Source organism: Thermothelomyces thermophilus, chromosome 1 (assembly GCF_000226095.1).
Source record: "Thermothelomyces thermophilus ATCC 42464 chromosome 1, complete sequence".
Classification (NCBI taxonomy): Eukaryota; Fungi; Ascomycota; class Sordariomycetes; order Sordariales; family Chaetomiaceae; genus Thermothelomyces; species Thermothelomyces thermophilus.
In genome coordinates, this window is record NC_016472.1 from 3,404,350 (window position 1) to 3,427,223 (window position 22,874).

A 22,874-nucleotide genomic window follows, 5' to 3' on the forward strand; every position below is an offset into this window, starting at 1 on the left:
GGTTGCACGGCGACGTCATTCCACTGGCTTGTCGCATTAAAGAAGACCAGCTACCGCCCAATCCATCAGCTCGGCATGAGGTTAGGTTTGTCCTGTCGCAGCCGTGACGCCTACTCTCGCCTTTCGTCTTGAGAACCTTTCTGACGGCCGTTGAGCTTTTTCGGAACCGCACACCGCTACCTACTTTCCGTAACCTCTTCTCACGCGTGCAATTGAACCGACACATCCCCAACGCCACCTTTTTTTGCCCTTGATATCTCGCCGCACAGCAGCAGCAGCAACAATAACAACAACAACAATAATAAAAACAACAACAACAACACACCGGGACCAAGCCAACAAACAGCAACTGAGACACTCCGATATAGCTCCAGGCTCAACACTTGCGCGATCGCCATGCATCGTACATATTCCATGCGCGCCACGAGGGCGCCAACCGCTTCCCAAATCCAGGTAAGGATATACTCTTCCCCATGCGACTGTCGATCCCGAGCTCGCTGACTCGATTGCCGCCTGGCAGAATCCGCCGCCGCCGCCATCGAGCACCAAGTCTGGCCGGCTTTTTGGCAAGGGAGGATTGGGTGAGTGCGGCCGCGCAAGACTCTTGCCCCGAAAATCTGAGACGTTTCTGGGCGGCGCACTCATGGTTGGGCGTTAACAGGAGGTTTAGGACATGCCCTCCGCCGGAACACCGCCGGCGCCTTTGGGCCCGAACTCGCCAAGAAGCTGTCGCAACTGGTCAAGATGGAGAAGAACGTGATGCGGAGTCTGGAATTGGTGGCCAAGGAGAGGATGGAGGTTGCCGTACGCACCATTCCCAAACTCGCACTGTTTGCTGCCGACCCGCTGACCGAGACATGCTACAGCAACAACTGTCGCTCTGGGGCGAGGCTTGCGACGAAGATGTGTCGGACGTCACGGACAAGATCGGAGTGCTGCTCTACGAAATCGGCGAGCTGGAGGACCAATACGTCGATCGGTACGACCAGTACCGCGTTACCATGAAGAGCATCAGGAACATCGAGGCGTCAGTGCAGCCTAGCAGAGACAGTGAGTGGCCGCACCCCTTAGAGCTTTGGTCGGCTGGGGGGCCGGGGGTGCTAACAAGGCGGCCAGGGAAACAAAAGATCACGGACCAGATCGCGCAGCTGAAGTACAAGGAGCCCAACTCGCCCAAGATCGTCGTGCTCGAACAAGAGCTGGTCCGCGCCGAGGCCGAGTCTCTGGTCGCCGAAGCGCAACTATCCAACATCACGCGGGAGAAGGTCAAGGCGGCATACGCATACCAGTTCGACGCCCTGCGCGAGCACTGCGAGAAGGTGGCCATCATTGCCGCGTACGGCAAGCACCTCCTGGAACTCATCGACGACACCCCCGTCACCCCCGGCGAGACCCGGCCGGCGTACGACGGCTACGAGGCCAGCAAGGCCATCATCCAGGACTGCGAGGACGCGCTCACCAACTGGGTCGCGCAGAACGCCGCCGTGGCCCCGAAGCTCTCGACGAGGGCGCGCGCGCTGTCGCAGCGCCGCCGCAACAACATCAGGGCCCGCGCCGAAGGGCACCTGCCGGCCCACGGACACGACCTCTCGGCGCAGGATGCCCCGCTCAACGACCGGGACTCGTGGGCGGCGCCCGCCGGCCAGCACGAGTACGCCGAGGATGAGGCGGGCGCGGCCGAAGAGGATGATGACCTCGACGCGCCCAGCCACTCGGCTGTCGACACGGAAGCCGACCTGAACGGGGAGCGACGCGGCCGGATTCATGAGCCGGTTGCGGCTTAATTGTGATAAAAAAAGAAAATACTCCGCCGCTTATTGATTCGCCCTTCCTGCTTATCCTCTTTTTTTTTTTTTTTTTTTTTGCTCTCAATGTTCTTTTCTTTGGGAGGGACCTCTGTCGTATCGAGTCTTTCAACGTCGTGGGAACACAACTAGCGAATGACAGGCGTGGTTGGAGAAGAAATCAAGGATGAGCACTCTCTTTTTCTCAAGGGAAACGGTTGGATTCATCGCAGAAACGGGCTCTTCTCCTCATGAGCACCGCTGATGCGTAATTGGTAATTAATGACGGAACGGGGAAGGGATGGATTGATGATCTACGCACATGTGTATGTATGAACGTCCTCTCAGGTATCGGTATTGGCATGCACCTATGTATATCGTGATCCACGGTGCCCCCTTCTTTTCTTGCCTCCTCGTGGCATTTATCTGACTTTATGGTCCCGTATCAATGAACTTTATCTTCTTGGAAGAGCCTGTCTTCCCACCCGTTTCGCTGATGGTATCTCACACCTGTCTCCTTTGTGAAACCCCTTTGAAAACCAAATCCAAGCCCGGTTTCACGCCCACCACCCGCAAAAGAAGAAAACATGCAACATCGGAACCTACGCCGTAGAACCCCCCATTCCGACGGAACCACTCTCTCCCCATCCATCATCTCCAGCGACCGACAACAGCGAAATCACACCACGCCCGCCGCACCGCTTTGGACCTCGCCCTCCCCCTCGCCTGGTGACGATGACGACGTCCCCCGTCCGAACTGCTGCTCGCCGATCCCCAGGACCTTGACCTTGCGCGCGGGCATCTGGCTGACAAATTCCTCAGCCTCGATCCGCGTGATGTACTTGCCGGGAATCACCACCAAGCCCAGGTACCGCGACGTCATGTCCAGCTTCACCTTGGCCTTGTCCTTCCCCTGGCCGCCGCCGCCTTCGTCGCCCGAGCCCGCCGCCGATGCCGCGGCCGCGGCGGCGGCATCCGAGACCTGCCGGGCTGACGGGTAGCGGTATTCGTAGGTGTGCTGGAGGATGATGTTGCTCTCCTGAGCGGGGCGGGGCGGGGGGTGTCTCTGAGTCAGTGAGGTCTTCTGATGAATGACGTGAATGAGTAGATCGGGGGGGGCGGGGTTGGGGGCTCACAGGGTCGGTGCATTTGAAGGTGCCCCAGAACATGCGGGAATCGGTCGTGGTGACGCGGAAGTTCTTGTTAAGGAGCGAGCGGAGGAAGCTCGCGGCTTCTTCTTTTTGTTGCTCCGAGAACCGCGACGGTGATGGAGGGGAGTCGGAGGTGCTCATTTTGAGGGGTGGATGGTCCGATGAGGAGAGATGATCAGGTTTATGCTTTGTATGTACCAGTATTGAACCCTCATCACTTGATCAGTGTATGGAAAAATTCAATCCACTTGCCATGGTATCGCGCACTTCAAGTCAGTCACACTCCTGGTAGTGGCTTGAATCCTGTGTTAATTAGGCGAGAGATACGTACCGTACTTAGCTGCTCGAAAGATGGATACACAGTATTCATACACAGTGCTTCATCAAGCATACAAAGCAGCACAAGGCGTGTGTTGGTGGGTAACCAAGCACGGATATGTAATCCGTACATACAGATTACTGCTGGGCTTGGAGGCAATACCTAGAAGCCAATCGATAGGCGCAAAGATAACGGACCGGGCCAGGCAGCCGAGCATGGTCCAGTAACATGCAAGTATTCCATACTACGTCGAGTCATCGAGCAGGACGAAGGTGAACCAACTTCATCCCTCATCAGTGAATCGTTGAATTTTCCCAGGTTCCTGGTTTCGGGTATGAGAAACCGCTCTTAGAAGAGTTACCATGATTTTCTTCGAAAATACCTCCTAAACAAGCCGGAAGTTCTCGGTTCAAATGAAGGGCTCTGCTCCTTCCGCAAACCCGTTCCAGGGCACTCGACTGCCTGATCCTGCCGTGTGAATGAGGCCATTTAACTTGAATTCTCGGAAGAATCTCCTAGACCCTTTCCGCTGATACTCCGCCATGGGAGTTCAAGGCCTCTGGACCATTGTGCAGCCCTGCGCTCGTCCGACCAATCTCTCAACGCTCAATCGGAAGCGTCTCGCCATCGATGCCTCCATCTGGATATACCAGTTCCTCAAAGCCGTCCGTGACAAGGAGGGCAATGCTCTGCGCAACAGCCATGTTGTCGGCTTCTTTCGCCGCATCTGCAAACTTTTATGGCACGGAGTCAAGCCCGTGTTTGTCTTCGACGGCGGCGCTCCCGCTTTGAAGCGGGCCACGCTGCAGGCTCGAAGAAGAAGGCGAGAAGGCCGCCGTGAAGATGCCGCTCGAACGGCCGGGAAGCTGCTGGCTGTGCAGATGCAGCGCATGGCCGAGGAGGAGGAAGAAAAGCGCAGGAAGCGTGCGGCGGCGGCGGCAGGGGAGGTTGAGGACGAGCACGAGGCACTCCCCAGCATGGACCAGATCGTGTACGCCGACGAGCTGGGCATGTCAAAGCAGGAGAGACAAAAGAACCGGCGCTTTCACAAACAGGATGCATATCATCTTCCCGAGCTGGAAAATGGCATCGAGGGCATGGGGAAGCCAAATGATCCTCGAATCATGAGCATCGAGGAGCTGGAGGAGTATGCAAGGCAGTTCAACGACGGCGAAGACATCAACCTGTACGACTTCAGCAAGATTGACTTCGACGGCGAGTTTTTCAAGAGCCTCCCACCCGCTGATCGCTACAACATCCTGAACGCTGCCAGGATCCGGAGCCGTCTCAGGATGGGCCTGAGTAAGGAGCAGCTTGACAGCATGTTTCCCGACCGCATGGCCTTCTCCAAGTTTCAGATCGAGCGGGTCAAGGAGAGAAACCACCTCACCCAGCGCCTCATGCACGAGATGGGCATGGCTGGGACCGACTTGACCATAGGCGTGAACCGCGTCGCTAGTGATAGAAACCGCGAGTACATCCTTGTCAAGAATGAAGGCGCCGAAGGAGGTTGGGCCTTGGGTGTCGTGAGCAAAGAGAAGGACAGGGGTCAGATCCACAAACCCATCGATGTCGACGCGCTAGACTTCCAGTACCAGGGAAAAACACAAGACGACGAGGATGAGTTGGAAGATGAGGAGTTTGAGGATGTCCCGATCGAAGGCTTGAACAGGCTCCCCAAACCCAAAGCACGCGATACAGACGAGTCACTCTTCGTTGACGAAGGCGCAGCCAGCCTATTCGAGGATGGCAGGGTTGTCCAAGAAGATGAGGACGAAGACCTCAACCGAGCAATCGCCTTATCGCTTCAGGACCAGCATGGAGTTGGCGCGCAGAAGGAGGCGGAAGTAGACGAGGAGGGTTCCGAAGTCGCACAAGCGCCGCAGTGGGAACAAAAAGCCGTCGAGCCGCCGAAGCCCATTGTTAGCACCAGCGGACGGATGGTAGCCCATATTGTGAACAACCGAGCGAATGCCGCCGTCCCTAGGCGCCGAGATAGCGAGAGCAGCAGCGACAGCGACATGGATCTGCAGTCGGCCCTAGCAGCTGCACGGAAGAAGCAGTCAAGAGTGCAACCAGCCAGAGCACCAGAACCGGCACCTATCAAACCAAACTTGAAAAATCCCTTCGACGGACCTCTTCCCTTTGAGAAACTTGATTGGCGAAGCACGTTTGGGGGGGGTCATGCGACTCCTAGAGCAGAGAAACCTACGTTGCACCAACCTTCCGGGGAAGCTGAAACTGGAGAGCTTGAGGCGGAATCTGATGAGGAAGCTGGAGGAGGCTTTGAGAGGGAGGGCCCGGAAGAGGAGGCAGCGGCTGACAAGAGCGACAAGCCACGCCCGTTGCCTCCATGGTTGACAGACAACAGCGACATTCGAGAATCCATTCGGAAGCAACAGGAGTTGGAGAGGCAGATGAATGAGGAGGATGAGGACATGGCCGCTGTCCGATTTGGCCAAGATGATGTTATCGAAATCGAATCCTCGAGTGAGGATGGAAGCGGTCTCGAGATTCTGGATGCACCACCACCAGCGAACAAGGATTCCATCACCGAGATGCCTGGAGCTAGCTTGCCTTCAATAGACGATGACGCCGCAAAGCGGGATGTATCCGCTCCTGAATCTGAGACTGCCGGCTCGGCTACCGCCATAGACACGACTGGCCGGGGATCCGCAAACGCGGAACAGTTTCCAGAGGCGCAGGATAATGCGACGGAACCAGCCGCCGACGAGTCCGAGGATGAAGACATGGAGTTTGAGGATGTGGTTGTACCCGCCACATCGGTACAAGCTGCCGAAAGACACTCTGAAGATGCTCAAATGTCCGAAGAGGCTCGCATTGAGGCAGAACTGTTTGGTGACGGTACACCCCCGCCAGCGCAGCGAGTGAGGACCGAGGGGTTAGCACCGGCTCACGAGGACTCGGCCATGGACCCGGATGCCCCTGGTCCGGAGGAGTTTGACGACTTCAGTGATCCGGAAGAGGAAGAACTTCTGGCCCAATTGGCCGAGGAGGCCGAGGAACACGCCAGGTTCGCCAGCCAGCTCAACAAGAAGTCTCAGCGGGAGAATCAAGAGGCCTACGAGAGAGAACTTCGAGCCCTCCGGACGCAGCAAAAGAAAGACAGGCGTGACGCGGATGAAGTTACCCAGGTGATGGTGACAGAATGTCAGGCTCTTCTTACCCTTTTCGGCATCCCGTACATCACCGCTCCCATGGAAGCCGAAGCGCAGTGCGCCGAGCTCGTCCGGCTCGGCCTGGTCGACGGCATCGTGACTGACGACTCGGACACCTTCCTCTTCGGGGGCACGCGCGTCTACAAGAACATGTTCAACAGCAACAAGTACGTGGAATGCTACCTGGCCAAGGACCTCGAGACCGAGCTCTCCCTGTCCCGCGAGCAGCTCATCGCTCTCGCCCAGCTACTGGGGTCGGACTACACCGAGGGCCTCCCCGGAGTCGGCCCGGTCACGGCGCTCGAGATCCTCTCCGAGTTCCCCGGCAGGGACGGCCTCGCCGAGTTCAGGGACTGGTGGCAGGACGTGCAGAACCACGGCCGGCCCAAGGAGGCGGACGCGGACTCGCCCTTCCGCCGCAAGTTCCGCAAGGCCCACGCTACCAAGCTCTTCCTCCCGGTCGGGTTCCCCAACCCGGCCGTCTTCGACGCCTACCTCCACCCGGAGGTCGACAGCAACACGGAGCCGTTTCAGTGGGGCGTCCCGGACCTCGACGGCCTCCGCCGGTTCTTGATGGAGACCATCGGCTGGAGCCAGGAGCGCACGGACGAGGTGCTCGTGCCCGTCATTCGGGACATGAACAAGCGGGACGTGGAGGGGACGCAGAGCAATATCACGAGGTTCTTCAGCGGGAGTGTCGGGGCCGGCGCCAGGGAGGCGTTTGCGCCGAGGCAGAAGGGGCCTGGAGGGAGTAGGAGGATGGTGAATGCTGTGAGTCGGCTGAGAGCGAAGACAGGAGGGGGTCGAACTGGCAATGGTGGAGAGGGTGGTGGGCTGGGGGAGGCTGTAGAGATGCCCGTGGCGCCACCGCCGGCGCCGAAGGGAGGGAGAAAGCGGAAGGCCAAGGCGGTCGTCGTTGCCGAGGACGATGGTGATGACCTTGAGGACGGTGATTACTTCAATGAGGAAGAAGCGGGGAAAGACGACGACGACTACGACGATGATGACGACGAAGGTGCAAGGTCGAAAGGGAAGGGTAAGAGGACAAAGAGTGCAGCACGAAAGGGGAGAGGCAAGAAATCGAGGGCAGAAGCTTGAAGCATGGAGCAGCACTTCAGTGTACAGCTTGCCAGCAAGAAGGATATACCCGCCAACAATCACAATGCACAAGGACTGTCAACGCTAAGCTTGTTCAGGATCTCGTTTCCGGTCAGCAGTTGGCTCCTTCTCTGGGGAGCCTGCGGGGGTGCGGTAACGAGAGGCCTGTAACTCGCTCGCCCTTTCGTTTTAGAAGTCACCGCGACGGGCTCACATGTTCAAGCTCTACGTGCCTCTTGAGATGAGACGCGCTGCTGTGAGGCCTTCGTTCGCGGACAGGTCTCTTGACTAGCTGAACGGCTTGACGGATACAAAGCCACAAGGATCAATTCTGCCTCGAAGCCTCGCAAAGGTAGGTTCCTGAGTGTGTGTGTGTGTGTGTGTGTTGCCGGAACCTCGTTCCGACACGTGTGGACGCAATACAAAACAACAACATCCTTGGTTCCGTGTGAGAAATGTCAACATCACTGGCTCTCGTTTTTGGAATTATTCTTGTCGAAGTCGCACCACAGTGTTTTATTTCCGCTTCTATCGACTTACCGTTCCTTCCCTTAGTACCGTCGCTATGTGGGAGCACTATGGTCACAAGAATGACAGCAAACAATACAATACCTGATACACCACTTGCGCCATAGCATACCAGCTCACGGCAACGTGATTGCTAAGGAGGGGGAGGGGGGTTTAGAAACTTGGCAAAAGAACTGGACTTACCTGACTGGCTGGGACAATTCATTCTCCCTTCCTATGCCGCCATCCCTCCGGTATTTGGTTGTCCAAGTATTGACCTTGGAATGAAGGGGGAGGCAGGGGCGTTCGGAAGCGGAAGAAAGAGCAAGAAAGTATGAAACTACAAAGCGATGAGGAGCTAGAAAAGAGGTGAGGAAAAAAAAACTTAGCAGTCGGGACAGGCGTTCTCGGATGTTGGCGGTGGCAGCCAGACGGGCGTGGCGGGGGGAGGGTCGGCGAGGCGGCAGGGGTACCAGGCGCGGACGGGGTGGCCGCCGGCGTCGCGGGGCCGGAGCCTGGTGGTCTCGAGGAAGGCGGCCTCGGCGAAGAGGCCGATGTCGAGGAGGAGGGAGACGGCGTCGTAGCGGTGGTGGCCACCCTTGCCCTCCTCGCCCTTGCCCTTGGGGCTGCGGGCGGCGGCGGCGGCGGCCTCGGCCTCGGCGGCGGCGAGGCGGCCGAGGACGGCCCAGAAGCGGTCGGCGGGGGCGTCGCGGGCGAAGCGGAAGACGCCGAGGCAGACGGCGGACCAGGCGGCCACCCAGGCGGGCGACAGCGACCCGGCCGACTCGCGGAACTCGACGGTCCGGCCGGTCACGGCGGGGAAGCTGCCGAGGTACTGGGCAAAGTTGTAGTTGAGGCGCGACCCGAACGGGGTCCGGTCCGGTGGCGTCAGCAGGCCAGCCACCTCGGCGTGGTTGCGGCACCGCAGGATGTGCGAGACGCCGCTGTAGACCCGCAGCACCCGCAGCCTCTCGGGCTCCGGGTTGATCTCGCTGCTGAAGCCGAGCGTCAACGTCCGGAACCGCGCCTCGGCCTCCTTATCGACCACGTTGGCGCGGAGGGCGGGGAAGAAGAAGCGGTCGTGGTACAGGCGGGAGAAGACGGCCGAGGGGAGCGCATGCTCCGGGAGGGGGTTCACGCCCGCGGGGGGCCCCTCCTCCTCCTTCTCCTCCTCCGGGACGTCGCCGTCGTCGTCCAGCCGCCGCTCGTAGTGCTGCACGTAGCCGTTGGCGTCCTCGAACGGGTCCAGACGCAGGCCGTGCGCCAGTCGCGAGCAGAGGCGGAGGGGCGGCGCGTAGCGGCTGAGGCCTCGCTCGGGGGGGTGCACGTGGCAGAGGAAGCCGTCGGCGGCCCAGAGCAGGGCGGCGGCGCGTTTGAACACGCCCAGGTCGTGCTTGGTACCCCGGAACGGTATCGCCTCCTCCACCCATTCAAACCCCGGCTCGTCGACGATGTGGTCTCCTCTTTCGCTGTTGTCGCTCTCGTCGCCGTCCGAACCCTCCGAGGCCCCTCCTCCTCCATCTACGCCCTGCGGCTTCCGGAGCCCCGCGCCGACATGGCAGTGGAGCCCCGACGAGACGTTGACGCGCAGGCGAAACCGCTTGACGAGCTCCTGGACGACGAGGTAGACGTGCCTGTGGCTCTCCGGCCTGTCCCAGAGGGCCGGGGTGGACAGTTCGAAGTTCATGTAGTCGTATCCGCGGATCTGGATCCCGTGGTCGCTGACAGAAGGGTCGTCGTTGATGACCCACCCGGAGTACTCCCTGTGATGGTCGTCGCCCACGACGTACATGTCAAGGTAGGACGGGTCCGTGCCGTCCGGCATCGGTTCGCCCCGGATCCTGGCCCCGGGAACGCTCAGGATGGCTTGCCTGATCAGACTGGTTGCCCACCCCCTAGGGGTGTCGTCGTGGTCAGCGTCAGGTAGCGGGTAGAAGTCGCTGTGGCTCCATCTCACATTATCGGGAAGACTGAGCGCTGGGGGGAGCCGAGCTTCCTCTTCCTCGTCCACCACGACCGCGTCTGGACCCTGGACGGCATCGGCCCAGGGGGTTTTGAAGTAAAAGAGGAACTCAAACTCGAGGCCGAACGACAGCTCGCCCTCGTTGGACGCTGCTTGACCAGACATATCGTTTATGTTGTCGTCGTCGTCGTCGTCGTTAATGTCGTCGTATCTGCACACGCGGGTACCGAGACGGGATTGATATTATGCCAGTCCTGAGTGCTCTCTCGAATTGGGGCGCTTCGACTATGCTGTCTAGGACACTCAGCAAGAGCTCCATGTCTCCTATATATCCTCTCAATCGACATGGCGAGTTCCGGGCCCTCGATGAGGAGCAGTTGGTTTCCCACCTGGACAATCGGATTGGTCCCGTTTTCGTGCTGTCGATCCTTGAACAAAGACAGGACCAGGTTGAAACAGGACCGAGAAGACAACCACAGGGCCATTGTTTCAACGCTCTCTGTCTTTATTGGAAAAAATAAAAATAAAAAATAAACATGCGTGCCCAATTAGATATGAAACTGTGCTCTGTTGCTCTGAACTCCCTTCTATAACCTGGCACCGAAACATCCAATACTCGGTTGTCCTCAAATCATCTCTCCTGTTCCTCTCCTTTGGACTCGACCACAGCGACAGTATGAACGTTTGCTGAGTGGGTATTATGCATGAAAAAAAAAAAAAAAAACCTCTGACCGAACCTCAAACCGCAATTGCCCGCCAACCTTTGATGCATCGATTGATAAACCAGCCGCCGCCCCCATAGCCGGCTCCGTAGCCCTGTCTTCTAATTAGGTTGTAAAAGTATTCCGCTCACGTAGGAGAACTGGTTGCGTATGTGCGTCTCGAGAGAGATCCTTGCTCACGGCCCGAGCAGCGATATGTCCGGTTATTTTTATTAAAAAAAAAACATTCCGTCATGACAGATCGAGATACGAAACCTCGTTCAGATTCCCGACCGGAGAGATGATTTCGGCCTCCTCCTTGTCCGACTCGACTTCCTCCTTATCCGGACCGGGCACTGGCGGCGGGGTGGGCGTTTGGCCGAGCGCCAGCGCGTGCGGACAGGTGCCCTCGCCGACGGCGGCGCGATGGCTGTGGAAGGTGCACTGGCGGAAACCAAACAGCCTCTCGCCGCTGCGCAGGCCGTTGGCGGGCAGGCGCAGCTGCGGGTTCTTGATGCGCACGTCGGCCCTGCTCTGGGCCATCTTCTGCAGGTGCATGTGGTAGTCGGCCTTGAGCTCCGGGTAGGCGACGAAGAGCTTGTCGGCGTCGTGGCGGGCTTGGGGCTTGTCGACGCTGTGCAGCGACCAGGCCAGCATGGCGACGGCCCACTTGCGCAGGCGCACGGCGTGCTGGGCGTCGCACTCGCCGTAGAGGAAGGCGAGGAAGTGCGGTGACATGTCCCAGTCGAAGCGCAGGTACATGTCCTGGATGGCGTCCATGGCGGCGTCCTGGAGGGCGGGGAGGTCGATGATGGCGGCGAAGAGGTGGAGGCGGACGAGGTTGGTGCGCAGGGTGCGCAGCTTGTCCTGGCACATGCCCTGGGTGGCGCCGTCGATGAAGGTCGGGAATCGGCGCCGCTGGTAGAGCCAGAGCACAAAGATCTCGAACATGTCGGGGGCCTCGTTGGGGAGCCAGAGGACCGAATCCTCTTCCTCGCCATCCTCCTTCCGCTGCCGAGACGGAGAGGGGATTGCGTCGATATGGCCCTTGAAGAAGGCGCAGCTGTCACTGAGCAGCTTTCTGTGAATCGTGAACTCGCGCTGTTCTTCTCCCACCAGCACCGTCACAACATCCGCTCCCTCAAGGCTGGCAAGCAACGAGGTTAGTTGACCCGAACCCGAACCCGAACGAACCGAGCAAACGCTTCGCTCAAGCAGCGAACACTTACGAGCCGACCACGCTCTTGCTTGTGCTCCACCTCATTTTTGTGTGCTCCTCAAAAGTTCAACCTCGAACCGGACCGCCGCCGTGCGCCGTTTCCCGGATTGTCGTCCCAACCAGCAGGTGAGCAGTGTTGGTTGATGACGCGCTGCGCCGTTCGTCCGAAGCGAAAAATTGGGCGAGGGCGAAGGGGAGCTGTCGTCCGAAGTATGTTAAGGCGTGTGGTGTATGGATGGATGTATGTACCACTGAACAGCGTTAATGCATAGCTACTTGTATGTACTCCGTACGCAGTAGTACACGAGCTGTGTTTGGTTTCAAACTCCTCTCGCCCCCTCTCCCAAGTGTTCCCAGATCTGACGCTTCATCCAGCAAGCCGGGCCTGAGAGGGTCGCACCGGGCGTCGCGTTGGGTTTGGTGGTTCTCGCCCCCTCGAGTTTCGTTTCGAAACCCCGACCCCGAGGCAACATCTTGGCGCGGGAAGGCGCCCGTTTTGGGTCTTGGGGGTTGCCGTTTCGAGACGATGAGACAGTGCAGAGGATCTCCCATCCTCCCCCCTTCCCCATCCACTCGTATCGCCATCGCATGGCGTTTCATCGAGTGGCCATCGCGTGGCCCGTCATGAGCACGCCGTTCATCTTCAGGCTTGCTCAAAACAGAAGTGCTCGCCGTGATGTACGGGATATACTGTAGGCGAAGCTCAAAGATTCCCAAGGTGGAGACTGGGGCGCTGGGTGCTGGGTGCTGGGTACTACTGTGCTAGGTAGGTGCTTGCCCCGTGGTTGACAGTTTCGGCAAAGCGGAACTCGGCTAGCGTAGTGTATTGTCGGTCATTGCCCGAAATTTCCCCGCAATGACATGCACTTGCATCTGAAACTTTCAGACGTGGAAAGTTCTTTTTGCCTTGTTTCCACCTCCTTCCACACCACACTACACTTCTTTGAGGAGAAAAACGGTGCATGGAACGAGCCCACACCCGCCACAGGACTAAAGTACGTCCGCACAAGATGGTAATCTTGATTATTCATCAACCATTTCGATGCTGGGGAAAAAAAAAAGCAACTGCGCCAATGCGATCGATCTAATGTGGCAAACAAACCATCTTGCATCGAAGCCACGTTTTTTTCCCCGAGAGGGCCAACGGCCATGTGCCAGGGACAACCCCCGGGATGACGTATGTACATACGGTACACAGATGTGACCAAGTCCAACAACGCGAGGTATCCCCGAGACCTTGGGTTGCTCGACAGAGCATGCAGCCGCGGCTCTGCCCTCGTCGTGAGGTACTCTCTCGGCTGCATGATTGGGGCCACTCTTTTCGGACGATGCCGAGCGAGTCAGCAGAAAGTGCCCCTCTCGGTGTTCCCTACATCGCAACAACGACGTATAATTACTCAGCAGGTGCTCCACGGCCCTTGACCAGAATGGCGCCATTCAGGAACTCGACGGCTAACCCCGATGGAGACGCCTTACCGCCAAAACTACACGTACTTGACGAACTTGGTAACTACGCAGTTCTACGTAGTGTACTACTGCAATATCCGCTACAAAGCAGCGGATCTTCTTTTTCCCATTCGATCAATAATAAGCTTAGCGATTCTCCACCAATGTAGAAACATCCCGATCTGATTTATCAGCTAAGAAATTATCAAAACCCAGAATTATCAAAGCAGGATGAGGAAGCAGATCGTCACTGAAGTTTCAAGAAGGCACTACTAGGTCTCCCCGCCGTGCCTAACCCGGAGAAGTCTCGGGAGGCCAAGCATATATATATCCCCCAGAAATGCAAACCTTGTTTTGACCTGTCGCCTGCTCAGACGAATTCGTCGTTCACCTCGCGCCTCATTGGCCACCCCTCGACTTCTTGGTCTTGTGTGTGTGTTAGGACTTCCGAAGTATACCTTGATAAGAGACTTCACCCTCCCACAGTCTCTACCCCCTTTCTCCCTCTCTTTGCATCCGGAACATTCTGCCGTTGCTCAATTCGACGACAATCACCTCCCTCGTCCGTTGACGACAACACCCGCGAGTCTGCAGTCAAGATGACGCTCAAGAAGCCCACGGCCAGCACTCCCGCCCCGGGCGTGCCCTATTACACGCCGGCGCAGAACCCGCCCGCCGGCACTGCCCTGGACACGGGCGCACAGGTGCCGACGCTCTTCACCCCGCTCAAGCTCCGGGACCTCACGCTGCAGAACCGGTTCGCCGTGAGCCCCATGTGCACGTACTCGGCCGACGACGGCCACCTGACCGACTGGCACCTCGTCCACCTCGGCGCCTTTGCCCTGCGCGGCGCCGCCCTGACAATCGTCGAGGCCACCGCCGTGACCCCGAACGGCCGGATCTCGCCCGAGGATTCCGGGCTGTGGCAGGACAGCCAGATCGCCCCGCTGAGGCGCATCGCCGACTTTGTCCACTCGCAGGGCCACAAGATCGCCGTCCAGCTGGCCCACGCCGGCCGCAAGGGCAGCACCCTCGGCCCCTGGCACGTCGTCCCCGGCCGCCACGAGGTCGCCACGCCCGACGTCGGCGGCTGGCCCGACAACCTCTGGGCCCCGAGCGCCATCCCCTGGGACGAGGGCTACCCGACCCCCAAGGAGATAACCGTCGCCGAGATCGAGAGCCTCGTCCGGGCCTTCGCCGACGCCGCCAGGCGCGCCGTCCAGGCGGGCGTCGATGCCATTGAGATCCACGCCGCCCACGGCTATCTCATCTCCGAGTTCCTCTCGCCCATCAGCAACGTACGTTTCTTACCCCCCCCCTTTTTTTTGGACCTTTTATTGAGGCCGTAATCGGTAATAATCGGGATTTATTTACTAACAAACCGGGCTCAACAGCAACGCACCGACGAATACGGCGGCTCCTTCGAGAACCGCGTGCGCATCCTCCTGGACGTGGTGCGCGCCGTGCGGGCCGCGATCCCCGAGGGGATGCCGCTGCTGGTGCGCATCTCGGCGACCGAGTGGATGGAGTACACGGGCGGGCCGTCGTGGGACCTGGCGCAGAGCAAGCGGCTGGCCCCGCTGCTGGCCGACCTGGGGGTCGACCTGCTCGACGTCAGCTCGGGCGGCAACAACCCGCGGCAGAAGATCGAGCTGCACCCGTACTTCCAGATCGACATGGCGGCCGAGATCCGCGCCGAGCTGCGCCGCGCCGGCAGGTCGTCCATGGCCATCGGCGCCGTCGGGCTCGTCACCAACGCCGAGATGGCCCGCAGCGTCGTGCAGGCGGACGGCTCCCTCGCCGGCCGCCAGGACGGCACCGTCGAGGTCGACGGCGAGCACGGCACCAAGACCAAGGCCGACCTCGTCCTCGTCGCCCGCCAGTTCCTCAGGGAGCCCGAGTTCGTCCTCAAGACGGCCGCCCTCCTGGGCGTCAACGTGCAGGGGCCGGTGCAGTACCACCGTGCCCCGCTGAAGAAGGAGCACCTGTAAAGAGAGACATTGGAGGGTGAAGCATGCTTGCATCTACGGGCGTTGGCGGTTATTTTTTTTTTTTTCTTTTTTTTTCCTGCGGAGGGCAACCTTAGAGAGAAACGTTTCGATCTGCCTTCTTAGACTAGCAAGCGCGCTAATTACATAGAAATTTTCAGCTTAGCAATATGTTTCTTTTTAAGTATCGTTAACCAAGTCGTCATGAGTAATCCGTATATATGCTAAAAAGAGAAATGTGATCCTGAAACCCTCAGTGCCCACAACGCCGCGCCAACCAAACTTTCAGTACTCGTACCGAGCGAGAGCTCTTCAGTTTGCGCCCTCGGCTTTGCTCTTTTCCTTCTCTCTCCTGGCCAACTCGCTCTCCGCCACCGACCGCACCAACTGCAACAGCAGCTCTCTCCCCACCGCAATGCTATGGTCCGAGGCGTCGCTCGGCACGTGGAGGAAGAGCACCCTCCTCCTCTCCCCGGCCTTTTCGAGATGCGCCAGGCTCGAGTAGTAGATGAAGTCGCATAGGTAATGTCCGGCATCCTCCGAAATCCTCAAGTCCAGATGCCTCTTTGTCGCTGTCAGCGTTCGCTGAGAGCAGGAAAACATAATAAGAGAGTAACAGGGGAGGTAAAGGAGGATGAAAAGGGAAGAGAAACAAACATACCGGGCTATGCCACCTCCACCTCGAGAGTATATCCTCCAGGTCGAACGCGGTCTCCAGCTCCGCCGGCAAGCCCTCCCAGATCCATTCCTTCCCTCTTTCTCCTACCCCTTTCCCTTCCCCTTCCCCTTCCCCGGATCCGGCGGCCAGCCGCGGCCGGCGACACCCCCGCCCGCCGTCGTCCGCCAGCAGCTCGCCGTCCACGTCGCGCATCTTGTAGCCTTCCCGGTGGCCGCGGCGCTCGATGCTGTAGAAGGGCCGGGGCCCGGCCATGCCGACGTGGATCGCCGCGTCGATCCTCTTCCCGGGGGAGGAGGACCCTTCCTCCTCCTCTCCTTCTTTTTCCCCCCGACCGGAATCCCCCCAGAGCCGGGGGACCAGCTCGCGCACGGCGGCGTAGCTGACGTGGACCGGGGCCGGGTGCACTAGGAGGCGGACCGGAGGTAGGGTGAGCGGCGACGGGGCGTCGGGGGAAGAAGAAGAAGAAGGCGGCGGGACCTTGGCGCGGAGGGGGGGCAGGTAGGATGGGAGGGAGCGGACGATCTCCCAGGACGGGTTGACGGGATAGTCTCTCTTGAAGGGCTGCGCGCGGGTTGTGTAAAGAAACAAACAGGACGCAGAAGGGTCAGTCATCGGTATTATAAAATTATACATATCATACTACTTCTCTTCTCCCTCTTTTTGTGCTTCATGTCCTCTCCGAGGGCTCACGGGACTGCAAATTGCAAGCGCGACAAATTGTCCCCCTCCCCCCCCCCCCCTTCCCTTCCCTCGGCGGCGCGAGAACCACAATTCATGAAGGGGATAAGAGAACGGGCGCGCTCACTTCAAACCCAGTGAGGAGCACCGTAAAGGGCTCTTGTTCTTTACTCTCTTCGCTGACGGAACCCATGGTTGGATAGACGGGCGAGATGATTCCTACTCCGGAGAGGTCTTGTGTGTGTTCACGATGAGTTAGAAGGAAGGTGCTGCTTCGAGCCTGGTGGGGTGTGGTTGCTTCACTTGTCTCTCAGTACGTCAGACAACGTAGGCAATCGAACCCCGGAGTTTGTGTTATTTAAGGGTAAGTATGTATGTATGTAGTAAGCGTCAGGCATGTGGAGTGGTGGCAGTGATCGCGTGGTTAACGCCTGCCCTGAGGTCACTGTTGCGTGGAGGGGCCGTGCGGGGAGAGAAACGGGGCCACTTGAGGATAGTTGGCTGCGTATTTGATTGCCACGATTGGCGGCTTCGTTCTCATCCCTCTTCTCCTCGACTGAGCCGCTCACAGCCAAAACGTCTGCCCGACGGGACCAGACCTACCTATTACGGCCCAGGTACGCTTGGGCATCAACCGCCCTGGTGCCAAGTGGTATCCTGCCACGCAGTGAGACAGGAGACACCTGCTCTCCACGGAATCTGTCTGAAACGTCTGTCAGCAATCTATTAGGGAACGAACGACCTTAAAGCGGGCCGGCCCGGTGCATATGTGCTGCGATTACTTTAGATCCCTGATGACGCCATCACACCTCGCCGACTGTGCGGGCTTGTCTGGTGCATCGCGTCGCCAACCGTGCGAACGATGAAAAGGGATCTAGTACGGATAGAAGACTTCACTTAGGCGAGGGCGGTCAGTACCGAGGGCTTTGGTGATGATGGTGGAGTTACCTGCCAAGAATGGACGGATACATGCGCTTTACAGCGTTTCTTGGCTATCTTGGCTCTGCGTGCGGCCATGTGTTTATTGACCACATCCATCTCCAACATCATCACGACTTCGTCGAGCCACCTCATCCACGTCTCTGTGTGTGTGTGTGTGCTTGATCACCAGCACCAGCCATACTTCTATACCTCTACATCTGTGAATCCCGCCGTCGGCCCGTCCCTGTTGAGCATATACCTAAACCGCTCCCTATTCTCCAACAGGAATGGAGGCACATCGGTATTCCCTTCCACTCGGTCAAACATCTCCCCCTCACGATCCCACAGGTCGATCCCCTTTCTGACATGATCCACGATCCTCTGCTTATCCCGATATTTTTCCGCGTTCAGGCTCGTGTGCGAGAACGAGGCCATCTTGCCCAGCAGCTCGCCCACCGTCTGGAAGCACGAGGAGCAGTGCCAGCTCGCGTTCGCCAGCCCGCCCTTCTCCCACTCGCGAAACGGCCGCATGCCGCCGTCGGCGATGCGCAGGTCGTTGGGCCGCAGCGTGCGCCGCAGGCCCTGGTAGTAGGTCGCCTGCGGGTGCGGCCACTCGGGCCCGCGGTGCAGCCACTGGAACGAGTAGTAGTAGAAGCGCGAGTAGAGCGTGAGGCGCCGCGGGAAGTGGCACGCCCGGAGCAGGCGCAGCGTCGACGGCTTCGGGATCTCGTCCACGTCCGACACGACAAGCACGTCCCCCTCCTGCGGTTCGTGGCGCCCCGTAAGGCGGGGGAAGACCTGGGTCAGCATGCTGTTGCGCTGGTGATCCTCCATGTCCCAGGCCCTGCGCGGCTTGAAGTCGGGCGGGTATTCGATCTCGTGGTATATCATCTTGGAATGGTACGGCCCGAATCGGTCGAAATTGTCGAGCAGGGTAAGGGGCTTCTCGTGGCTGGTGAATGTCTTGCGGCTCTCGACCAGGACGAAGAAATCGACTTCGTCCCACGTGCTGTTGAGGCGGATCTCTAGGTGGTCAAGCTCCGTGTTGAACATCATCAGGTCGTACACCTTGCGTGGTTTGCCGGGGTCCTTTGTGCGGAAGGGTTTCCAGCCGTGCGGGCGGCAGATGTCCGAGGCCTCGTCATCTTGAGAGGCCCAGGTCGTCGCGGAGAGCGATTGACTATCGCGGGCAACGCTGAGGATAAGCAGCACGATGCAGAACACGGCCGCTACCCGTACCCAACGCCATGGCTGCCGCGATGCGCGCAACATGGACATGGTGACTCGGTTCTCATGGGGAAGGAACGCGAGCGAAGCTTGAGCGTTGTTTCCATGTGTTCCGTTAAACAAACAAACAAGTTAACTACGAGCCCCTTGTCGCCAAATCGTCGGTGCCTGCCGGTTCCGTCTACACTATGGTGAGACTGCCCGTCTGATTGGCTTGGCAAGAGCGGCACAGGAGCACGCTGCCAGCCTGTCAGGAGAGCTCACGCTAGCAAACTGCTGGGTAATCCTACGTTGGGATGAGCGGCTAGCTGATAGTTACCTTCCCTATTGGGCTTACGCGCACCATATCGTTCCATGGCTCAGAACCGCGGGAAGGTGTGGGTGAAGTGCAAGCAAGACCCACGGATTGAGTTTCCAACGGCGGCTTCGAGCATTCACGTCCACATACTACAAGCACTTAAACTCAAAAGACCTAGAGTTGAGATGGTTCTTCAACATACCCGGCTTTTGAAACCCTAACCCCGTCCGTTCCGCGATATGGTGACGAGGCCGATTGCAGTCGCGGGGTATGTACGAGCGAGAACCCCACTATGGCCGGGTAAACCCCCCTCCCGCTATTCAACTCGCCGAGTGTCAACAAACTCGGGTGAATCATCAACAGAGATTCTCATATACCTTAACGAACGACGTAAAAGACTGATAGTCCTTAGACCTTCCATCCATTTTCAGCCTCCAGGGCCACAACGTTCTGCTCACTTGACAAGCCCGACCATCCAGGGATCCTAAAGGCCGAGGTCGCTCATTGCCATCTACACTCATCTCACCGGGTTTCCGAGTTTAGCTGAACAGGCATCACAATGTTCACCGGAATAGTCGAAGAAATAGGCAGTAAGCGCGCCACAACCCCAATTCCCCCCCCCCCCCTCCTCACATCTTCTCCCGGGCTACGGGACTAAAACTTGATTCTCGCCCCGGACAAGCCGTCGCCGAGCTCAACCGCTCCGACTCCACGGGGGGCACCTCGCTGACCATTACCCTCCCGCCGACCTCCCCTTTGCTGTCCGACGCCCACCTGGGCGACTCGATCGCCGTCAACGGCGTCTGCCTGACCGTGACGTCCTTCACCCCGTCTCCGACGCCGTCCTTCACCGTCGGCATCGCCCCGGAGACGCTGCGGCTGACCAACCTGGGCTCGCTGGCCGCCGGCTCGCGCGTCAACCTCGAGCGGGCCGTGCGCGCCGACACGCGCATGGGCGGGCACTTCGTCCAGGGCCACGTCGACACGACGGCCACCATCCTGTCGCGCGCCCCGGACGGCAACGCCGTCACCCTGCGCCTCGCCCCCGCCAGCCGGGACGTGCTCCGGTACGTCGTCTACAAGGGCTTCATCGCCCTCGACGGCGCCAGCCTGACCGTCACCAAGGTCGACGACGAGGCCGGCTGGTGGGAGGTCATGCTCATCGCCTACACCCAGGAGCGCATCGTGACGGCCGCCAAGCAGGTCGGCGACACGGTCAACGTCGAGGTCGACATGACGGCCAAGTATGTCGAGAAGAGCTTGAAGGGGTATCTGGAAGGTCTCAAGGAGGGAGATGGCGGTCTGTTGAAGAAGGTCCTCGAGGGAATCAAGGGGAGCTCGGCTTGACGGACGGTAGGATAGGAAGGTGGGGGAGACTCAAAAAAATTATCGCAATTGAAGGAGGGCGTGATGTTGTGGTTGCGCAATAGTATTGACATTTGGCTGTTATGATTGGGTATCTAGATAACCGTGTGTGATCAAATCTCTACGAGGAAGAGTACATGTTCAATACATCATGCCTCGCCCCATACCTCTGCCAGCTTCTGGCTCACGGACTTGGTTATCTTCTTCCGCCCGACAAGATGCCCTAGCCTATTGGCAACAAGGTCCATCTTGCGCCTCTTTCCCTCCTCGCCCGGCCCACAATGCTCAAAGGCCTTGACAAAGTCGTAGGGCGTCTTCCAGACTTTCTGGATTTCGATCGCCCTCTCTCCGGTCACGCCCTTGGTGCACATCAGCATTTTCAGAAACAGGTCCCGCAGTGCCATGTTCTGCGACTTGGAAGCGAGCGAAGCAAACGCCGGATAGCTGATGTGATGGCTGGCCGATGGTCGCGTCTCGCGGAGGTGCTTCAGCAGAGGCAGGTAGTTCTTGGTAGTCAGGACGCTCGTAGGTATCACGTACAGCGTCTTGGCCTCGTACACTGACTTGAGCATCTTGGTCATAGACGCCAGATACCGGATTGTGTCGTCCATTTTCTGCGTCCGCTTCAGGAAGTAGCCGTCAACCACCTGCATCGACGCCATGGCCGACTGAACCGCCTCCTCATACTTCTGGAAATGCGTCGCGTCCACCCTGACCTCCTCCACGAGGTAGATGACGTTCTTCACTCCCGACCGCCGGAGCCGGAACTTCTGCTCGTGGAAACGGCCGTCTTTGAGCGAGCCTACAAGGTCATCTAGCCTCTTTCGCTCGACAATCCAATCGAGCACCACCTCGTCCCCTTCTGCGCCCATACGAGCCAGCCAGCCCGGCTGTTTGCACCGCGCGACCCACAGAGCGTCTCCCAGCTCCAGAGAGCGCACAATAGGCTTTACCCCTCGCTTTGCTAGCTCCTCCTGCATGTACTCTCGGACTGTTTTAGCTCTGATCTCCCGGTTGTCCAGGAGCAGTTCCACGGTGAAGGTGCCGGGAGCTAGCCTGATGGGAGTGAAATTCGGCAGCGCCGTATCCCCAGTTACGATGGCCCCATCAGCCACTACATTCTTGAAATCCAAGTCCCCCGGTGGTTGAGGAGACGCGACGTCCTTGTCGTCCTCCCCATCATCGTCGATGGTAATGGGCTCAGGGAGTGTTGACGGAGCCATCGAAGGCAGCGCATTTGGTCTGCTGGACCCGGAAGCTGCGGCGGATAGACTTGAAGTGGTAGTGGCGGTGGCGGTGGGAACAGCGGTTTCCCGTATCCTCTTGGCCACCTCCCACCCTTCATCCGTCAGGGCATACCGCTTCAAAGGCCGGCCTCGCTCGTAGACCAGCTCCTTCTGTAACAGCGTTTTCATCGAATTCCATGCCGTGTAGAACTTGCCAGGATCGCTCGGCGCCGTAAACGAGGAGTCGCAGTACGGCTGAGCCTCGTGTATTAGCTCAGCCTTGGGCATCCCTACGACCTCCTGGCCTGGCTTTGAGAGTGCAAGGATGAGTGCATACGCCCCGGAGCGGTAGGCTGGCACGTATGGCTTGGCCTTCTTTGCCTTTTTTGCCGGCCGCTCGGACTCTTCTTCAGCGCCATTTTGGACAGCTGCAGGTCTGCCGGCTCGCTTCTTGGAGTTTGGATGAGGAGGCATGGGCAAGCCATTTTCCTCGCAGTGTGCCCTCAGCTTCTCGGTAAGACGCTCGCACAGTTTCGGTCCGAAGCCCTTCAGTTGTTGAAGAGACGCGGGGTGCTCAAAGGCGATGGGACAAGCTTTGAGCGAATCGTAGGCGTGCTTGTAGGTGGTGACACCCTTCGAGTTGCGCTCTTTGGCCGTTTCCCACCATTCTTTGACCCACTCCAAAAACAATGGGTTGGCACACGTGTTCTGAGACATTTCGATGAGCAATAACTCGAAGCAAGTGGAAGGAAAAGGAAGCTACAAAAGAGGGAAAAGAAAGGAAGGGAAAAAAGGAAGCAAACGGGGCAAGTTAACAAACAAACAAACGAGCGTATGAAGCCCGGCAATAGAGCAAGAAAATTGGAGGTGAGAACAGCAAGGTTCACTCTAGCAAGTTAGCCGAGCTGAGCATTTCAGGCTTCCATATGCCGATGCATCGTCCCACCGTTGAGTTGTTGCTGCTGCTGCTGCTGCTGCTGCTAATGCTAATGCGAGATGCAGGTGGCTATGGGATGAGAGCGAGTCGCGGTTCCCAGAGCGACGCGTTTCAGTGCCATCAATTCTGCCAAGCCCCTTCCATCCATGGTCAGCAAGGTGCTTGCAAGTACGATGCGCCTTTCCTAA

The 22,874-nt window shown here is 58.7% G+C and overlaps 10 protein-coding genes across 10 annotated transcripts; 4 read left to right on the plus strand and 6 right to left on the minus strand.

Moving 5' to 3' along the window:
- Positions 1–97: 97 nt before the first annotated feature.
- On the plus strand, positions 98–2,251 carry MYCTH_2088202 (uncharacterized protein). The gene is made up of 5 exons (XM_003659108.1): positions 98–453; positions 521–581; positions 671–804; positions 867–1,050; positions 1,117–2,251. The coding sequence occupies exons 1-5, from the start codon at positions 397–399 to the stop codon at positions 1,782–1,784; spliced, it is 1,104 nt and encodes a 367-aa protein (XP_003659156.1). The 5' UTR covers positions 98–396; the 3' UTR covers positions 1,785–2,251.
- A 179-nt stretch (positions 2,252–2,430) lies between these two features.
- MYCTH_2295851 (uncharacterized protein) lies at positions 2,431–3,241 on the minus strand. Its single transcript, XM_003659109.1, has 2 exons — positions 2,921–3,241; positions 2,431–2,823 (listed from the first exon to the last, which is right to left on the minus strand). Exons 1-2 carry the CDS (start codon positions 3,074–3,076, stop codon positions 2,464–2,466), a joined length of 516 nt encoding a protein of 171 aa, XP_003659157.1. The 5' UTR covers positions 3,077–3,241; the 3' UTR covers positions 2,431–2,463.
- Positions 3,242–3,524: 283 nt separating this feature from the next.
- On the plus strand, positions 3,525–7,744 carry MYCTH_2295852 (uncharacterized protein). The gene has a single exon (XM_003659110.1). It carries the CDS (start codon positions 3,797–3,799, stop codon positions 7,529–7,531), a length of 3,735 nt encoding a protein of 1,244 aa, XP_003659158.1. The 5' UTR covers positions 3,525–3,796; the 3' UTR covers positions 7,532–7,744.
- A 1,489-nt stretch (positions 7,745–9,233) lies between these two features.
- MYCTH_44469 (uncharacterized protein) lies at positions 9,234–10,166 on the minus strand (the record flags this gene model as incomplete). The annotated part of the gene is made up of 2 exons (XM_003659111.1): positions 9,234–9,638; positions 9,825–10,166. Coding segments are annotated over 2 exons (747 nt in total), but the record flags the coding sequence as incomplete, so codon positions are not given.
- Positions 10,167–10,703: 537 nt separating this feature from the next.
- MYCTH_2295853 (uncharacterized protein) lies at positions 10,704–12,083 on the minus strand. The gene is made up of 2 exons (XM_003659112.1): positions 11,932–12,083; positions 10,704–11,849 (listed from the first exon to the last, which is right to left on the minus strand). Exons 1-2 carry the CDS (start codon positions 11,964–11,966, stop codon positions 10,955–10,957), a joined length of 930 nt encoding a protein of 309 aa, XP_003659160.1. The 5' UTR covers positions 11,967–12,083; the 3' UTR covers positions 10,704–10,954.
- A 1,672-nt stretch (positions 12,084–13,755) lies between these two features.
- Positions 13,756–15,535, plus strand: MYCTH_76670 (NADH:flavin oxidoreductase/NADH oxidase-like protein). Its single transcript, XM_003659113.1, has 2 exons — positions 13,756–14,668; positions 14,762–15,535. Exons 1-2 carry the CDS (start codon positions 13,967–13,969, stop codon positions 15,356–15,358), a joined length of 1,299 nt encoding a protein of 432 aa, XP_003659161.1. The 5' UTR covers positions 13,756–13,966; the 3' UTR covers positions 15,359–15,535.
- A 47-nt stretch (positions 15,536–15,582) lies between these two features.
- On the minus strand, positions 15,583–16,615 carry MYCTH_2295856 (uncharacterized protein). Its single transcript, XM_003659114.1, has one exon. It carries the CDS (start codon positions 15,956–15,958, stop codon positions 15,668–15,670), a length of 291 nt encoding a protein of 96 aa, XP_003659162.1. The 5' UTR covers positions 15,959–16,615; the 3' UTR covers positions 15,583–15,667.
- Positions 16,616–17,577: 962 nt separating this feature from the next.
- On the minus strand, positions 17,578–18,995 carry MYCTH_2295857 (glycosyltransferase family 17 protein). Its single transcript, XM_003659115.1, has one exon. The coding sequence runs from the start codon at positions 18,909–18,911 to the stop codon at positions 17,838–17,840; it is 1,074 nt and encodes a 357-aa protein (XP_003659163.1). The 5' UTR covers positions 18,912–18,995; the 3' UTR covers positions 17,578–17,837.
- Positions 18,996–19,717: 722 nt separating this feature from the next.
- On the plus strand, positions 19,718–20,454 carry MYCTH_2029952 (uncharacterized protein; the record flags this gene model as incomplete). The annotated part of the gene is made up of 2 exons (XM_003659116.1): positions 19,718–19,748; positions 19,841–20,454. Coding segments are annotated over 2 exons (645 nt in total), but the record flags the coding sequence as incomplete, so codon positions are not given.
- A 135-nt stretch (positions 20,455–20,589) lies between these two features.
- Positions 20,590–22,747, minus strand: MYCTH_2295859 (uncharacterized protein). Its single transcript, XM_003659117.1, has one exon. The coding sequence runs from the start codon at positions 22,464–22,466 to the stop codon at positions 20,673–20,675; it is 1,794 nt and encodes a 597-aa protein (XP_003659165.1). The 5' UTR covers positions 22,467–22,747; the 3' UTR covers positions 20,590–20,672.
- Positions 22,748–22,874: the final 127 nt, after the last annotated feature.

Bases quoted from the DNA above. Each gene is read 5' to 3' on its own strand.
- MYCTH_76670 (XM_003659113.1), top strand. From the start codon at position 13,967: ATGACGCTCAAGAAGCCCACGGCCAGCACTCCCGCCCCGGGCGTGCCC. The intron at 14,669-14,761 runs CGTTTCTTACCC...CGGGCTCAACAG, and splicing joins TCTCGCCCATCAGCAACGTA to CAACGCACCGACGAATACGG.
- MYCTH_2088202 (XM_003659108.1), top strand. From the start codon at position 397: ATGCATCGTACATATTCCATGCGCGCCACGAGGGCGCCAACCGCTTCC. The intron at 454-520 runs GTAAGGATATAC...GCCGCCTGGCAG, and splicing joins CAACCGCTTCCCAAATCCAG to AATCCGCCGCCGCCGCCATC. The intron at 805-866 runs GTACGCACCATT...GACATGCTACAG, and splicing joins AGGAGAGGATGGAGGTTGCC to CAACAACTGTCGCTCTGGGG.
- MYCTH_2295852 (XM_003659110.1), top strand. From the start codon at position 3,797: ATGGGAGTTCAAGGCCTCTGGACCATTGTGCAGCCCTGCGCTCGTCCG.
- MYCTH_2295851 (XM_003659109.1), bottom strand. From the start codon at position 3,076: ATGAGCACCTCCGACTCCCCTCCATCACCGTCGCGGTTCTCGGAGCAA. The intron at 2,824-2,920 runs GTGAGCCCCCAA...CGCCCCGCTCAG, and splicing joins CCTTCAAATGCACCGACCCT to GAGAGCAACATCATCCTCCA.
- MYCTH_2295853 (XM_003659112.1), bottom strand. From the start codon at position 11,966: ATGAGGTGGAGCACAAGCAAGAGCGTGGTCGGCTC. The intron at 11,850-11,931 runs GTAAGTGTTCGC...GTTGCTTGCCAG, and splicing joins AGCAAGAGCGTGGTCGGCTC to CCTTGAGGGAGCGGATGTTG.
- MYCTH_2295859 (XM_003659117.1), bottom strand. From the start codon at position 22,466: ATGTCTCAGAACACGTGTGCCAACCCATTGTTTTTGGAGTGGGTCAAA.
- MYCTH_2295857 (XM_003659115.1), bottom strand. From the start codon at position 18,911: ATGTCCATGTTGCGCGCATCGCGGCAGCCATGGCGTTGGGTACGGGTA.
- MYCTH_2295856 (XM_003659114.1), bottom strand. From the start codon at position 15,958: ATGTTTTCCTGCTCTCAGCGAACGCTGACAGCGACAAAGAGGCATCTG.